Source organism: Anolis sagrei, chromosome 2 (genome assembly GCF_037176765.1).
Source record: "Anolis sagrei isolate rAnoSag1 chromosome 2, rAnoSag1.mat, whole genome shotgun sequence".
Taxonomy (NCBI): Eukaryota; Metazoa; Chordata; class Lepidosauria; order Squamata; family Dactyloidae; genus Anolis; species Anolis sagrei.
The window spans coordinates 163,446,166-163,463,033 of NC_090022.1; the positions used below are offsets into that span (position 1 = coordinate 163,446,166).

The window sequence follows — 16,868 nt, forward strand, 5'->3', positions numbered from 1 at the left end:
GCGCTGAGCTGCTGAGCTTGTTGACCGAAAGGTCACAGGTTCAATTTCAGAGAGCGGCATGAACTTCCGCTGTCACCTCTAGCTTCTGCCAACCTAGCAGTTCGAAAACATGCAAATGTGAGTAGATCAATAGGTACCGCTCTGGCGGGAAGGTAACGGCGTTCCATGCAGTCATGCCAGCCACATGACCTTGGAGATGTCTATGGACAACGCTGGCTCTTCGGCTTAGAAATGGAGGTGAGCACCACACCCCAGAGTCAGACATGACTGGACTTAATGTCAGGGGAAAACCTTTACCATTACCTTTATATCTATGGTTGGATGGCTCTTTGTCAGGAGGGCTTTGATTACGTTTTCTTGCCCTGGTGAAGAAAGTTGGACTGGATAGCCTTAAGTATTTTCTCTTGGTCATGGGGGTTTAGTGTGGGAAGTTTGCTGCAATTCTGTCTTTGATTGTAGGTGAACTATAAATCCCAGCAACTACAAATCCCAAATGTCAAGGTCTACTTCCCCCAAACTCTAACTGTGTTCATATATGAGCATATGGAATATTTGTGCCAAGTTTGGTCCAGATCCACCATTGTTTGAGTCCACAGTGCTCTCTGGATGTAGATGAACTACAACTCCCAAACTCAAAGTCAATGCACACCAAACCCTTCTAGTATTTTCTGCTGGTCATGGGATTCCTGTGTGCCACGTTTGGTTCTATTGCTCTACAAAACACATATACATAGACTGGTCCATAGCAATGCATGGCAGGGGGACAGCTAGTATAATTATAAATATTATATGTCTATACAATCTATTATATTATTAGCATAACACAATATTAGTATTATATATTACTAGGGAGCCTCCGGTGGCGTAGTGGGGTAAACTGCTGGGTTGCTGAACTTGCTTAACCGAAAGGTTGGCAGTTCGAATATGGGGAGCGGGGTGAGCTCCACCAGTATTCATAGTTGGCCATATTGAATCTATGTGCCAAGTTTAGTACAGATCTGCCATCAGCTGGGTTCAGCGCTCTCTGGATGCAGGTGAACTACAGCTTCCCATAATCAAAACCCCTCCAGTAACCCTTATGTCAGTGGGGTAGTGAATCCATGCCAGCTTCATGTTTGCTTGGAAGGAACTATCCAGGGTGCTAGTTCAGTTTGGCAACTTGGAAAGCTTCTTTAAAACTTATATTTAGACCTTGAAGTAGATTTGCTACTAATTAGTTGCCACTACTTGGAAGAATAATGCCCCTTTGTATAAAACATCTTTGCCTATTTGCGTTATATCTCTTTTGGCAGGAAAACCATTACATCTGTCCCTAGGGGTCTAATTAATGCCATAATATGCACCATCTTGAATCCTCTGCTTGGAGAAAAGTGGGATACAATAATAAAACTGCTGTTTTTACTTACAGAAAACCATGGGAACAGATGCCATATGAGCCACAGCGAAAGAAAAGTAAGTACATATATTTTTATTGATAAGTCTGGAATGATGTGTGATGTTTCTGAATGTTTTTCTGTACAAAGACTAGAAAGGGCAGCCTGCATGGTGATCTAGATCAAGGATTTCTGATAATATTGGAGAATTGCAAATCCTAAACTGGCATTCAAAATGTAAGTTTTGTATAGGGAGGATTTTTCCCTTCCACTAAGATCAGAGTGACTTACAGTTTGATAGTAGTTCTCTGCAGAGTAAATCAGACTAAATTTGGTTTGACTTGTTTCTAAATACTGAAACAGAATTGTGTTGTTAGAGATCTTGTAGGCCTTCCTCCATTCTAGAAACTAATAAATGACCCTTTTAGCGTCATGAAACATGTAGCCTCATTTATCATATATTGTATCATATACAAAGAATTGGTATCACTCTTTGGAAGCTTTTAAGCAGAGGCTGGATGGCCATTTGTCAGGGGTGATTTGAATGCAATATTCCTGCTTCTTGGCAGGGGGTTGGACTGGATGGCCCATGAGGTCTCTTCCAACTCTTTGATTCTATGATTCTGTGTGTGCTGTACAGATTCTGGTGGCTATTGGAAATGGTCCAATGAATGCTCGTGTTTACATCTTGAAAGATGCAGTCAGTATGATCATGGCAAAGGTATTCTTCTAGCTGGCCATGTGGACCCAAAGTTGATGAATGTTCCAAGAAAAATAGAGAACATATTTGCTTGTGCACTGATTCTGACAGCATGGAAAGAATTCATAGCAGCATCTCCAAGTGTCATATCACTGGGTTATTGCAATACATTGATTTTGAGGTAGTTTGAATAGTAGTGTATTCCTTTTTGTAAAAGCTTTGTGTTCATTCGGTGGGCTTTCCATTATCAACATTTTTGTAGATGTTTTATTTAATTTACAAAATACAAAATATTTTATTTACTAATAATATTACATATAGTGGTATGGTGCAATATAGCAATGTTTAATACTGATATTGTACTATGCTAATAATATAATATATTGTATGTAATATATACCTTGTATGCTGCTCTGAGCCCCCTTCTGGGTGAGAAGGGCGGCATATAAATGTCGTAAATAAATAATACATTATTTCAGCTAGACTGTTTTAATTAATGATACTTATTGCTTTTCATACATTTAAAATGCATGAATGTAAATTTATTTAAAAGATTTTATATGAATGATTTGTCCTGCATTAAGATCTTTGTGACCATTTTTAATCTTTTAATTATGTGCTTCTCAAACTCCAGTTCTTCTCTTCTTCCCCCGTTGTCCCATGTCCTAAGGAAGAAGGCGGAATGTGAACTGCCTTAAAAACACTGTGATCTGGTATGAAGACCATAAGAACCGCTGCCCCTATGAGCCCCACCTCTCAGAGTTGGACCCCACCTTTGGGATGTACACTACAGCTGTGTGGCAGTGCGAAGCAGGACACCGCTATTTCCAGGACCTCCACTCCCCTCTTAAGCCCCTCAGCGATTCTGAGAATGAGTGTGACAATGGTGAGTATGTAGAAATCTAGAACATTTTGTAGGGAAAGCACATTCACACAGCAATGTCAACCTCAGGAAGTGCAGAGAGATCACCTCTTGATGAGAGTCTATCGGGGAGAGGTTACCTTAAAAGAGTCACTGACCCTCTCACCTCAAGACCTGATAAAACTTCAGTTATTTTTCTTATACTGATTTTACCCTTATCACTACTGAAGTATGTAGTGATGTGATGGGATTTTTTTTCTGTTTGCAAGAAGTGTATCCTGATTTGTTGATTTAGATTATGATTCTTACAGATAGAGGATGTGTGGTATGTATCCAGAACAGATTATTATTGCATGGGTTTACTTGAGAACAGTGTTAAGTGACAAAGTAGAACATTGGTTGCATTCTAATCACCTTTTCTCAGTAAGATTCTCTGCTAGTTGGATTGGCACCCTCAGTTGCACTAACTGTGCCCACCCCGATTTAATGTTTGTGAGATATTTGAGGAGAATCCCCATAAAAATATGTCTCAACAATAGTAAAGGGTCAGACAGCATAACTTCCTTTTTTCAAAACTCAATAAAACCCATTATATGAATCAGAATTTTTTATTTTTTTATCATGTAGGTGCATACCTAAAGTTTTGTTTTACATAGTTTTGAAGATCAAATTAGGTAGGTGACGTCCCCCATTCTCCATACACTGAGTAAACCGATTTCTGACGTTTGTCATGACTCTTGTCAGCATAGCAGGCGTTATGTTGGCAATTTCTTCCTGGATGTTCGTCTTCAAATCTTGCAGGGTCCTTGGATGGTTCACATAAACACGGGATTTCAAAAAACCCCATAGAAAAATATCACAAGGGGCTAAATCTGGAGAGTGGGCCGGTCACTCCAAATCCGCTCGAAAAGTAGGCCTCAACGGCAAAAGCACATTCCTCACTGTTCCAACACATGATGGCGACTGAACTGTGTCAGGACAAAACTTCATACTCCCGCCTCTCGAATGAGACCACTAGTGCTCCGCTACGTCTTCAACCGACTGAATGGCACGCATTTTAAAAAAGGAAGTTATGCTGCCGCACCCTGTAGTTACAGTTTTGTAGATGTTTTTAAAAAAGAGTTGCTTGTTTGCTTTGCTGACATTTGCATAATCCTGGGCAGTGGCATCAGTGCAGATTAGGCTGCTGGGGAACAAAGCAGTAGGTTTTGATCTGCTTTGTCTTAAGTAAGAAGATCTCTGCTGATGTTTTCCCTTTGTTTGCCCTTTGCAGTTGCCAATGGGACAGCGGCTGGAAGCTCCGATTCTTCAGAGGACAGCTCCGGCTCTGACGCAGAGGAACAACATGAGAGCCATAAGATCCAGACCCAGCAGCCATTGGCACCACCAGCAAACACCGAAGGCGGGAGTGCCAGTGGGCTCATTACTCAGGACGGTATCCACATTCCCTTTGAGCACCATATTGAGAACCTGACGGCAGAACAGGGTGCTAATGGGGACCACAATTCACCCCTGAATGGCCCAGAAACTATGGAAACTGTGGTATGCGTGCCAGTGCCCATGCAGATGAGCACAGGCCATGGGACTCTGTTTGAGAATGTTACACAAGAGACTCTTGGTGAGGTGGTGGCTAACTGCCCTGTGCAGGGCATGGTGCAAGGCTCACAGGTCATCATCATTGCTGGGCCTGGCTACGATGCCCTCACGGCCGAGGGAATCCAGCTGAACGTCACCAGCACAGGAGGAGAGGAACTGCCTTGTGCCATGATTGAGGGTGTGGCAGCTTATACTCAGGCAGAGCCTGAGAGTGGACAGCCCAGTAGCATGGAGAGCATGGAATACATCGAAATCAAAAAAGGTAATCTCTACCATACACCTGGCTGTCTCTTTTCAAGTGGCACAGCTCTGGGTTCTGATGTCATTCCCCCTTAAATTGCTAGATGTAATTTGCTATTGTGTACCCAAAAGTGGCAATTCCTGCTGCCAACCAGGGAGGGCTGAATGGTTTCTTGGCTCTGCAGCTCCAGAACTAGTGAAATATCCCACACTGTAGGGATGGGCATATGCGTATATCTCCTGTTTCTGCTGAAGTAACAGCTGCTGTTGCCTTGTCTGTAAGTAGGTTTAACACAGGTAAAACCAGTATCCTATTATGAACAGAACTGGAGAGCACTTCATTATTTTCTCTCACCATCTTCTGAGTCTTGAAGGAACAAAATCCTTCTCTAGGAACCAGGCTACAAAATAACCAGCAATTTCTTGTGAAGCATTCATAGTAGAATTCTGCTTTTGTAAGTATATTTGTTAGGAAGAATATAATTGTATGAAATGGACTTTCAAAAACAAAAAGGGTGTTCTGGAACTGTATATTCAGCACATGAAAAGTGGAAGAAAGATATTGCGGTTAGTGCACCAGTTAGTAGATTATTATTAGCTATCTGTTCTGAGAGAGAGAAAAGAACTTTCTTTGGCAGTGTAACTTCATGTAGTCTTTCTGTGGTCCCAGGGGACGATGTGTTTATTATATATTATATTATTATATTTAAAACTTTTATATCCCAATCTTCTCTACTTATGTAGAGAAGAGTCCTGTAGAGGAACTTAGACCCGCTGACAGCAAGAATTCAATGCTAAACAGTAAAAATCTAAAACAACATATATCAACAGTAAATTAACAAATACATATAAAATAAATACATAAAAGCCGTTCGCCAAGATAAAAAAAAACATGTCCAACTCAGTCTGTTCAGTCCATGTATTGTGGTCAATACTTTGGTTGATTACCAGTCTCACCCATCATTCTGCAAAGGTCTTGTTCCACAGCCAGGTTTTCACTAGCTTCCTAAAGGTCAGGAGGGAGGGGGCAGATCTAATTTCATTCTGGAGGGAATTCCATAGCTGGGGGGGCCACCACAGAAAAGGTCCTGTCTCTCGTTCCCACCAAATGCGATTGTGAAGATGGCAGGACCGAGAGCAGGGCCTCTCCAGATGATCTTCACACACTGGAAGGTTCATAGGGGAGAATACATTCGGACAGGTAAACTGGGCCGGAACTGTATAGGGTTTTGTAGGTTAAAACCAACACTTTGAATTGTGCTCGGAAGCTAATTGTGGTTTTTCTGCCACAATCACAGCTTTCATATGAAAAGGTGGTGGTGTACACTACTTTTTGTAGTGGTGTTGTGGTTGCTTCCTTCTGCTTTGCATTTTCATTGATTTGAATTTATAATAGGTGGAGCTAATCAGGGCCAAGCTCAAAAGGCTAACCATAAATCCTGTGAGTTTCTGATCTTTTTGGAAAGTGGATCATCTTTCCTGGTTCCTACAGGGGAAGCTGTTTAAAAAGAGATTTGCCTGTGGGTAGCATTTGCATATGCCAAACTTCAACCTTTGTAAAGCCCCTGGAATCTCCATGCAGAGAGCTTCAGCATTCAAAGTTGTGATTTTGTTTTGTGATTGTTGGCAGAAAATGAGGAGCTCTTTGAACTCAAAAAAGAGGAACCGCAGCCCCCAACAGAAATAGAGACACCCTGTGACCCAGAAGCATGCCATGACAATGAGGAGCTGGAACAAGAGCCTGAGCCTGAAGATGAAACTGAGGGCAGCAACATGTCATCCATTATCTATGAGATTCCCAAGGAACCTGAAAAGTGAGTGAGCAGCAGGAGGGAATTGTTGCTTATGTGAGTGCTGTAATCACTGGAAGGGAATGGGTGCTGCTTTTGGATACTGTTCTGGAACATAGGCAGTGGAAATATTTATCTTGTTTCTGGTATATTGGTGTGCTTGCAGTTACTATCATCCTGAGGATCATGATTGTGTTTTAGTGCTGTTGATGTGTGACGTACTGTGCTTTGGCTCCCATCCTGGGAGTAAAGTCAGGTATACATTTTAAAAATAAATAAAATGTGCAGTGGGTCCTCCATATCTGCTGCCTTTGAGATGGTAGAACAGAAGCTTTCCAAAGCTCTAGGTGCTCTTACTGCCTATTACAGGGAAAACCAGCTGATCCCCAACCCATCTAAAACACAGACACATGCCTTTCATCTCAAGAACAGAGAAGCATCCTGAGCTCTGAGGATTACCTGGGAAGGAATCCCACTGAAGCATTGCAGCGCACCCAAATACCTGGGAGTCACTCTGGACCGTGCTCTGACCTACAAGAAGCACTGCCTGAACATCAAGCAAAAAGTGGGTGCCAGAAACAATATCATACGAAAGCTGACTGGCACAACCTGGGGATCACAACCAGATACAGTGAAGACATCTGCCCTTGCACTGTGCTACTCTGCTGCTGAGTATGCATGCCCAGTGTGGAACACATCTCACCACACGAAAACAGTGGATGAGGCTCTTAATGAGACATGCCGCATTATCACGGGGTGTCTGCGCCCTACACCACTGGAGAAATTACACTGCTAAGCCGGTATTGCTCCACCTGACATCTGCCGGGAAGTAGCAGCCAATAGTGAAAGGACCAAGGCAGTGACATCTCCAGCCCATCCCCTGTTTGAGTATCAGCCAGCATGGCAACGACTTAAATCCAGTAATAGTTTTTGAAGATCTACAGAGACACTCGTTGGAACACCTCAGCAAGCGAGAGTCCAAAAGTGGCAGGCTCAAACCCAGAACCTCAACCAATGGCTGATACCAAATGAGAGACTCCCCCCCTGGGCACACAGAAGACTGGGCGACTTGGAAGGCACTGAACAGACTGCACTCTGGCACCACGAGATGCAGAGCCAACCTTCAGAAATGGGGCTACAAAGTGGAATCCTCAAACATGTGAGTGTGGAGAGGAGCAAACCACTGACCACCTGCTGCAATGCAACCTGAGCCCTGCCACATGCACAATGGAGGACCTTCTTGCAGCAACATCAGAAGCACTCCAAGTGGACAGCTATTGGTCAAAGGACATTTAATCAACTACCAAACTCACAAATTTTGTATTTTTTATGTTTGTTTGCTTTGTTCTGTTAGAAATGTAATATAAATAACAAATAAGTCTGCTGCTTTTGGATCCAAAAATTCAAGTATTAATTTTTATTTTTTTAAAAGTATTTATATCAAAAATTAAAAAATGCAAGATATCTCATTTCTTCTCCACCTGGCCGTGCAAAAGGAAACATTTCTTTGGTGCTTCAGTGAGGATGAAGAATCCATCAAGACAGGCTGGCGGAGTGGGAGGAAGAGAGGGAACTGGTTGTTGGAGTAGATAGAGGCATGGACTCACACTTAGCAGTTACCTTTGGTGTGTGGGTTGGGAAATGGATGAGTAGAAGGAAAAGATGGAACTGGCTGTCAAGGTGGGGAGGGAAGGCTAGGAATCTTGTGCCGAATGCCTTCAAGGTGAGTGCAGGGGTGACGACAGAAGAGAGAGCTGGTTGTCTGGGTGGGATGGGAAGGTCATGCAGTTTCCATTTTGGGTGCATGTGAGAGAGCAAGAGAGGAAATTAGTTGGTAGGGTGAGAAGGGAGGATGGTGCAATGATGCCTTACGTTGGCCTTTGGGATGCTCATAGGGGGTGGTGGGGTAGAAGGATTGCTGAATCTACGTGAGCAGTGCCTCTTAATAAACTTAAATTTAATGGTCTATTTGGAGTCTGTTTATACAATCTGATTTATACACATTTGTTGAGCATTTTTGTTTTTTGGTATCTGAAATTTGTGTGTCTTGGATATGGAGAGACAACTGTATTAAGTCAATTGCAATTTTTTATCTTTGTGATTTAACTGACTGTGGCAAATCTTGCATAGTTATCATAACTGGTATTATGGTCATAGGGAGATGCAAGAACCTCTCATCAATTGGATAGTCTTTGTCACTGGAATCCCATTCTAGTTCTAGTGATTTCTTATTTCTGGGATTTTGATTCTGCGGCCTTTAAACCTAGTCTTTCAGGATTGGGAAAATCGCTGTTTTCTGCTAGATGTGTCCTCAAACTAAAGCTTGCAGGCCAGATGTGGCCCTCTGTAAAGAAAGCTTAGGGCATTTAACTCTAATTTTGTTAAAGGCAGAATAAACTTCAAAACTCTGCCACTATTTAAAATACAGGACTGAGGTAATTTCTTATAGAAATTACCAAAATGTCTTGAATCTTTTTCACTAACTGGTTTAGAGATTCCTCAGTAAAACAGCTTTAGATCTTTCTATACAGAGGATCACGTGAGGCAGAGGCCTGAACAATAAAACATTGATATTTGTTGTAGAGAACTTGAATAAATCAGGTACAAAACTTGGCTCTTTCAGAGTATTGTCTTGAAAGTGTGTGGTTACATAAACAGTAGAATTCTTAAAACACTTCTTAGTTACACTTAAACACTTTACTCTTCCTCCACAAGAATCTAGCAGTCTCTGCACTGACTAGGATTCTTTAACTACTAACAGTCCTCTCTCTAGGATCTGTCCCACCTCAGTATTCCAGTTATTCTTCCTCTAATAGCCCTCTGAATACTACACGAACCTTACTTACTTACTTAGGCGATCCCTCGTTGTCCGAGTAGGATAGTCTTCCAGGATCAGTATTCCTGTGGGTCCGTAGATGACTGTGGAGCCCTATTCTTGATCTGCATCTTCTTCCGCAGTGAGAGCATTGGTTTCCAGGTGGAAGGCGATCCTGGTCAGGGTTAGCTTGACGTGCCTTCCTCCTGGCACGTTTCGCTCTTTCACCCTCCATTCGTGCCTCTTCAAATTCTGCAGTACTGCTGGTCACAGCTGACCTCCAGCTGGAGCGCTCAATGGCCAGGGCTTCTCAGTTCTCAGTGTCTATGCCAGAGTTTTTAAGGTTGGCTTTGCTCCTGAAGGGCTGCAATGTCAATATTAAAGCGTCCCAGCTCCCTTGCAATGATAGCAATTATGCGTTCAGGGCGTTCACTGTCAGTGTTGTCCATCAGTGTCCGTACGTTCCATGTACCGAAGTTTATTTTTCTTTTTTGGCCGCAAGGTGGTGACCCCACGGGACGCGGCAGTCCAGTCAGGGATAAGAGAGGCAGACTATGTTTAGGACACCTTTTCTAGCCCCTTCCCCATGTGGGGTGAGCAGAGTGGATCTTAAAAAGGGCTAACCTACCCCTCCTAAAAGCTTAGTCTACCTGACTCTCTAAAACCACAGAACCTATCTGTTCAACACCCAGAGCCAATCTCCCTGGCAGGGTTTTAAAAACCTCTCCTTAAAGACCATTTCCTCCCTTTTTCCATGTTAGGCTCCGTCCACTCTCTCGCTCAGCTAATTGCAAATTCCCCTCATTTCCCTCCAAAACTGCTCCTTCTAAACACTCCCCTCCAGGAAAATGAGTAAACAAAATGGATTTCCCCGGCACCCTTTCCAAGATGGCTACCGAACCTCTTGGGCCTACTTCTTCCTAGGCTTCTCTCAGCCTAACTAGTAGTGGATTCACTAGAATCATAGAATCAAAGAGTTGATTCCCTCCCAATTTGGTGTCGACTACATCCCTCCAAGATCATTTACCCAACCCCCCGCCCTAAATGTTAGATTTGGGGTGCCCCTAAGTCTGAAACGACTTGGAAGGCACACAACAACAATCGTAATTAACGTGACAATCTCATCCTCCAAAAACAGGCCTACACTTTCCATTGAAAAAACTGGTAAGTTTATGTTGGTTAAAAATGTTCTTCATTTTAAATATTGTATCGTTCTTTCATTTTTCTGCACTACAGATAAAATATGTGCAGTTTGCATGGGAATTCAAGTTTTAGACATCTTGGCTATATCTATCTGTCTGTCTGTCTGTCTGTCTGTCTATCTATCTGTCTATCTATCTATCTATCTATCTATCTGACCCTAGGAACAATGGTTTTGGATTTTGTAAAGCCAGTTTTCTTTCTTGCCTTTAGGAGAAGACGGAGCAAAAGAGGCCGAGTGATGGATGCAGATGGCATGTTGGAGATGTTCCATTGTCCCTATGAGGGATGCACCCAGGTCTATGTAGCACTTAGTAGTTTCCAGGTATGGTTCATTCTGATTTCTAATCTGAAGTTCATGGTTGAAAAGCTAGCAAATAGAGCAGGATATCTCATCACAGGCCTGAGTATGGTCTGTGAGGGAATAGTAACTCCTGAAATTACTTGCAAAGCAATAAAGGCTATGATTGAGAAGTTGGAGTATTCTAAGTGCTAGATCCATGCCTTTGTGATGGGGTGACAGGAATTGCTCAATAAGGTACTTCTTAAAGGACAATGCTCATTCCATCTCTCTCTTTTTCTCTCCAGAATCATGTCAACCTTGTTCATCGGAAAGGAAAGACGAAGGTGTGCCCCCACCCTGGTTGTGGCAAGAAGTTCTATCTGTCCAATCATCTCCGGAGGCACATGATAATTCATTCAGGTATATTGCCATCTGCTCCATGGTCATTATATGTTTTTTGCCTCCCTTTCTGGATGCTTAGACTGGAGTAGTTCTGAGACCAACTGTCACATTGTTATTTAGCCACAGCCCAGACCAGCTTACAGCAAGGATTCAATGCTACAAATACAAGTTAAAACATCATACAACAATACAAGATTAAAATACATATAGATAATATACATATATACCAAATCGCCAAGGTAAAATCATATTCAACTCAGTCCACATATGTGGTCACTTACTTTGGTCTGTAATCAGATGAAATTGAAGGGCATTTATTGAGGGTGCAAGTTTGTAATAACTTGTTAATTACAGAAAACACAGATGTAACATCCTCTGTATCCAGTATAGGAAAATTTGTTCACAATATGAACTAACCTCTGTCGGTCTATTAGCACACTAAAGTTGCCATTCTGAAGCAGGCATTTTTGTATTTTTCTTAAAATGAACACATTTGGTATAATAAAGTATTCGTTACATACTGGAAAATGCAATGACATAGTAAAAGCTGAACCCATTTAATAAAATGTGTAATCGAGATGGCAACAAATCAAATACACATTTCATCCCCAGAGATTTTGTGATGTCCAGTTATTAATATTTTCATAAATTAAACAAAATATTTGCAGCCACCTGCAAGGGAGAGTGTTGACCTCGTGCTTGTTTTTTCTTTCTCTTTTCTACAAACTTTCAGGACCTCTTGAAAGTTTTGCATATTTTGCCAATATTTGAGCTATGACATTTCTAGTTACACCCAGGTTCTATTGTGCTATTAAAATAATAATATGCTGGAATATTTTAGCATGTTTTATAGAAATGATTTCTGTTATTTGAAGTGTGTGTAGAAATGTGCAATACAATGTTAAACCTATTTATACTAATTCTTCAGAGGTCCATTTCCTCAGCCCATGTCTCCTGCTCCGTCACCACTCAGAAATGGTAAAAGAATCTATTTTCCGTCAATATATTAAATGCCACGAGTGTGCAATCATAATCTGTTAGGCCAGTGGTTCTCAACCTGGGGTCACCAGATGTTTTTTGCCTACAACTCCCAGAAATCCCAGCCAGTTTACCAGCTGTTAGGATTTCTGGGAGTTGAAGGCCAAAACATCAGGGGACCCCAGGTTGAGAACCACTGTGTTAGGTAATCTGTTAGATTCTCTGTTAATGCTATTGGCCCAGTACCATCTGTCGTGTCATGCAGGTCTTGAGTGGAAGCAGTAGCATCAATTGAAATATTAATTGTCTTAACTTTTTCTCAGTGGAGATACCAACATTGATAGGAGCCTATTGAAATGTTGAATTCCTATCGCTTTAACACTGTATAAAATTACTGGCACTGCCTTTTGCCCAGCATGGTCTTTGGAACAGGAACAGAGGCCCTGATATAAGATGCTTCCCTCCCAGAAATGGGCTCACTCCTTTTGTTTCTCTTAGGAGTCCGTGAGTTTACCTGTGAGACCTGTGGGAAATCCTTCAAGCGGAAAAACCACCTGGAAGTCCATCGACGAACCCACACAGGAGAGACGCCTCTTCAGTGAGTGATGGGGCATGGGGCATGAATAGTAGACTCTTATGGCTGAGTTATTCTCTAGCATCTGGTCATTAAGATGAAGTCTTTGTGTGAGTTGTGAAGCTTGGCAAGAGATGGGGCTGAGCCTTTCTGATTGTCATTTTCTGTGCATCCTAGCTCCACAAACTAGAGAGCTTTTAAAAAGGCTGTACTTCTCCTCTTCTTCCTGCTTCTCTCTCTCCTCCCCTCTCTCCCTAACCAGATGACCTCTCTGGCCCACTAAAGAGCTCAAGTGAGGCAAGAGAAAGCACTTTGTAACCTTGTGGTTGCAACACGTGTGGCCAGGGCACCAAGACTAGAAAAAACAGAATAGAGCCAATCAAGATGGTAGGAGGAGGGGTACCGTAAAATGGCTTCGTGTTTCCATTCCTGAGAGAGGGAAGCATTGAAAGTAGGTGGTTGGTTAAAATGCACACACATAATAATAATAATAATAATAATAATAATAATAATAATATTTATTTATTTATCGTGTCATCAGCAACCAGACATTTGTATTACATTATTAACAAAAACAAACAAACAGACAAAACACAGAATTTGCAAGCTTGGTAGTTGATTAAATGTCCTTTAACCAGTATCTGGCCACTTGGAGTGCCTCTGGTGTTGCCGCAAGGAGGTCCTCCATTGTGCATGTAGCAGGGCTCAGGTTGCATTGCAGCAGGTGGTCTATGGTTTGCTCTTCTCCACACTTGCATGTCGTGGATTCCACTTTGTAGCCCCATAATAATAATAATAATAATAACAACAACAACACTCAGCAATAGTGGTTGGTGCTCTTGGAGGCATTCCAAAAAACTTCGAAAAGCACTTGAAAAGTCATAGTTTGAACAGAACATCAATCCACATGCTGCAGAAGGCATCACTTGTCAGAATGGTGCACATTCTACAAAAATACTTCTAATTATCCTAGGCCCTTGGGAAGAGCCCATTATTCAGAGACAAATCTCAGACCTAATGTGCATGTGTGCTGAGATGTTATGTACATGTAAATAATAATAATAATAATAATAATAGCAACAACAAGAACAACAATAATATAGGAACCGAATGAACTTCTCGTTGTTATGTTACTTTGTACATATAATATTTGATACTAAAGAATGGCTTCCATAAGTACTTTACACATCTAACTGAAATGCATATAGGTTATTTGTTGCAATCACATAATTACAGCATAGCTTTGTATAGAACAGGGGTCCACAAACTTTTTAAGCAGAGGGCCAGGTCACAGTCCCTTAAACTGTTGGAGGGCGGATAATAATTTGAAAAAAACATGAATTAATTCCTATGCACACTGCACATATCTTATTTGTAGTGCAAAAAACACTTTATAACAATACAATAATTAAAATGAAAATCAATTTTAACAAATATAAACTTATTAGTATTTCAATGGGAAGTGTGGGCCTGTTTTTGGCTGATGAGGCAGGGTTGTTGTTGTTGTTGTTGTTGTATGCTTTCAAGTAATTTAAGACTTAGGGTGACCCTGAGCGAGAGCCGGGTAAATGACCTTGGGGGGCCATATCTGGCCCCCGGGCCTTAGTTTGAGGACCCCTGGTATAGAATGTAGCATTGGTTAAACTCTGTAGGCTAGATTTAAACAATGAACTAATCTGGCAGATTGGGCTTTACTTAAAGTCAGATGTTAAAATTGTCCTTGGGAACAAAAATAATCCCCTCAATTGGTGGAAACTGATAGCCCTGTTAGTTGCATAAGTTTCTTTTGTCTTATACCACATTTGTGTGTGTGTGTGTTGGGGGGGGGGGGCAGTGTAGCAAGTTGCTGCCACATATGCTGTGATTTACTTAAGTAGGCATGTCAAACGCATTTTCATTGATGTCCACATCAACATCCCGAATAGATTATTGCAACGCACTCTACGTGGGGTTGCCTTTGAAGACTGTTCGGAAATTTCAATTAGTCCAGTGGGAGGCAGCCAGATTACTCACCGGAGCATCATACAGGGAGCATTCCACCCCTCTGTTGTGTCAGCTCCACTGGCTGCCGATCCAGTTCCAAGTACAATTCAAAGTGCTGGTTTTGACCTACAAAACCCTATACAGTTCTGGCCCAGCGTATCTGTCCGAACGCATCTCCCTCTACGTCCCGCCTTGGAGTTTAAGATCTTCTGGGGAGGCCCTGCTCTCGGCCCCGCCTCTATCACAAGTGAGATTGGTGGGGACAAGGAACAGGGCCTTCTTGGTGGTGGCCCCTCACCTGTGGAATTCACTCCCCGGGGAAATTAGATCATCGACATCCCTCCTTTCCTTTAGAAGGAAATTAAAAACATGGATTTGGGACCAGGCATTTGGGTAATCTGGCAGATAAATAAAGACAATGACGAATGATAGGAAGGGATAATGTGGAATGAATTTATGGATTCTGAGCTGGCAAACGTTGAGCACGAGATTGATTTTACTGACTGTGATATATAATTGATTGTTTTAACTGTTATAATTGTTTAATTGCTGTTTATATATGTTTATCTGTATTATTGTGTAGGCATCGAATTGTGCCTTTTGTAAGCCGCCCTGAGTGCCCCCTCGGGTGTTGAGAAGGGCGGGGAAGAAGTACGCTAAATAAATAAATAAATAAATAAATAAATGGTTGCTTTCAAGGGCCATGGAATCCATGGATAAAGAATCCATGGATACAGAGGGCCAACTACATATTTCCTTTACTTATTAGTCAGCATTCTTTAGTTTTTAACCAGTTTGGGTCCCCAGATGTTGCTGAATGAAAACTCCCATCACTGTTGATTATCTGTCATGTGGACTGGGCATGATGGGAATGGCAATCCAACAGCACTTGCTCCTCTGAGGTTGGGGAAAGGTTAAAGAACATTTTAAAGTCAGACATCTTATTTAAATCCAGACCAAAGTATCCTGACTAAACAGAACAAACGGCAGCCTTGCAGATGTTGCTGTATCATCAGCTTTAGTCATTATATCTAACAAGAAGGAGGAACACGGGAGTTGTAGTCCAGCATTTGGAGAGCCACATAAAATGACATGGAGGGCCGGATTGGACCTTGGGTCTGGAGTTTGGCACGTGTTTCTTAAGGGATCACCATGGCTGCTTCCTGTAGGCTGGGCTGCCCAAAAGGGTGGCATTGTTTGGGGATATGAGCTCTCTGCTCCTAGGAATGCACAGGGCTGATGGCTTCTTTCCTCTGCAGGTGTGAGATCTGTGGCTACCAGTGCCGGCAGCGGGCCTCTCTCAACTGGCATATGAAGAAGCATACCTCAGAAGTACAGTACAACTTCACTTGTGAACACTGTGGAAAGCGCTTTGAGAAGCTAGACAGTGTCAAGTTCCACAAACTAAAGAGCCATCCGGACCACAAGGCTACCTGATCCTGACTGTGGACCACTTTATTTATTGCCTCACCGTGGATCCCAAATCAGCTGAAGACACTTTGTTGCACATACACAGCTGGAGATGTGATGTGTTCTACCTGGTGCAGAAGGATCCACCCCTCAGTGTTAACATGGGGCAGCTTTCGAAAAACAAATGTTGAGAGACTTCAAAAAGTTTTAGTTCTGATGTGCAGCTGTCAGTGTTCTCAGGTACTAGGGGCAGGGGAGAGTTCAAACAGCATCAGGTCAATTCATATAGTAACTGGAGATTGTGGTGCTATAACTATCTTGTCTGGGCCAGGGCCGGGGGACAGATGGACCCAGAAACAATAGGGAAAGAGAATATTAGCCAATTAAAATATAAATACTTTGTTACTTGCTTAGCAGTGCCATTGTTTTTCAGTCTTCCTGAGATTTACTCTGACATAAGAAGGATTCAGCCAGATGACATAAAATATTATAGAGTGGATGTTGGGATCTCTGGTCCAGGTCTCATTGCCATTTTGTTCCCATTGATAACATTTGACCATGCAATCTCACAAAGGGTTTGGCTTACAGAAAGTGTGAACCAAGGATTGTTATCAATTGGCTTGAATTCAGAGCATCCTTTCACTCGTTCTTTGTACTCAAGG

The 16,868-nt window shown here is 42.1% G+C and overlaps 1 protein-coding gene across 1 annotated transcript in view; it reads left to right on the plus strand.

The window, feature by feature from the left end:
- ZNF653 (zinc finger protein 653) overlaps positions 1-16,611 on the plus strand; it is a 40,491-nt gene extending 23,880 nt beyond the window's left edge. The window contains exons 11-18 of the mRNA XM_067464023.1: positions 1,409-1,452; positions 2,744-2,959; positions 4,209-4,793; positions 6,402-6,585; positions 10,790-10,901; positions 11,165-11,279; positions 12,738-12,837; positions 16,056-16,611. Coding sequence (XP_067320124.1) covers positions 1,409-1,452; positions 2,744-2,959; positions 4,209-4,793; positions 6,402-6,585; positions 10,790-10,901; positions 11,165-11,279; positions 12,738-12,837; positions 16,056-16,233 — 1,534 coding nt within the window. The 3' untranslated portion in view covers positions 16,234-16,611. The remainder of the gene's footprint in view (positions 1-1,408; positions 1,453-2,743; positions 2,960-4,208; positions 4,794-6,401; positions 6,586-10,789; positions 10,902-11,164; positions 11,280-12,737; positions 12,838-16,055) is intronic.
- The last annotated feature ends 257 nt before the right edge of the window (positions 16,612-16,868 follow it).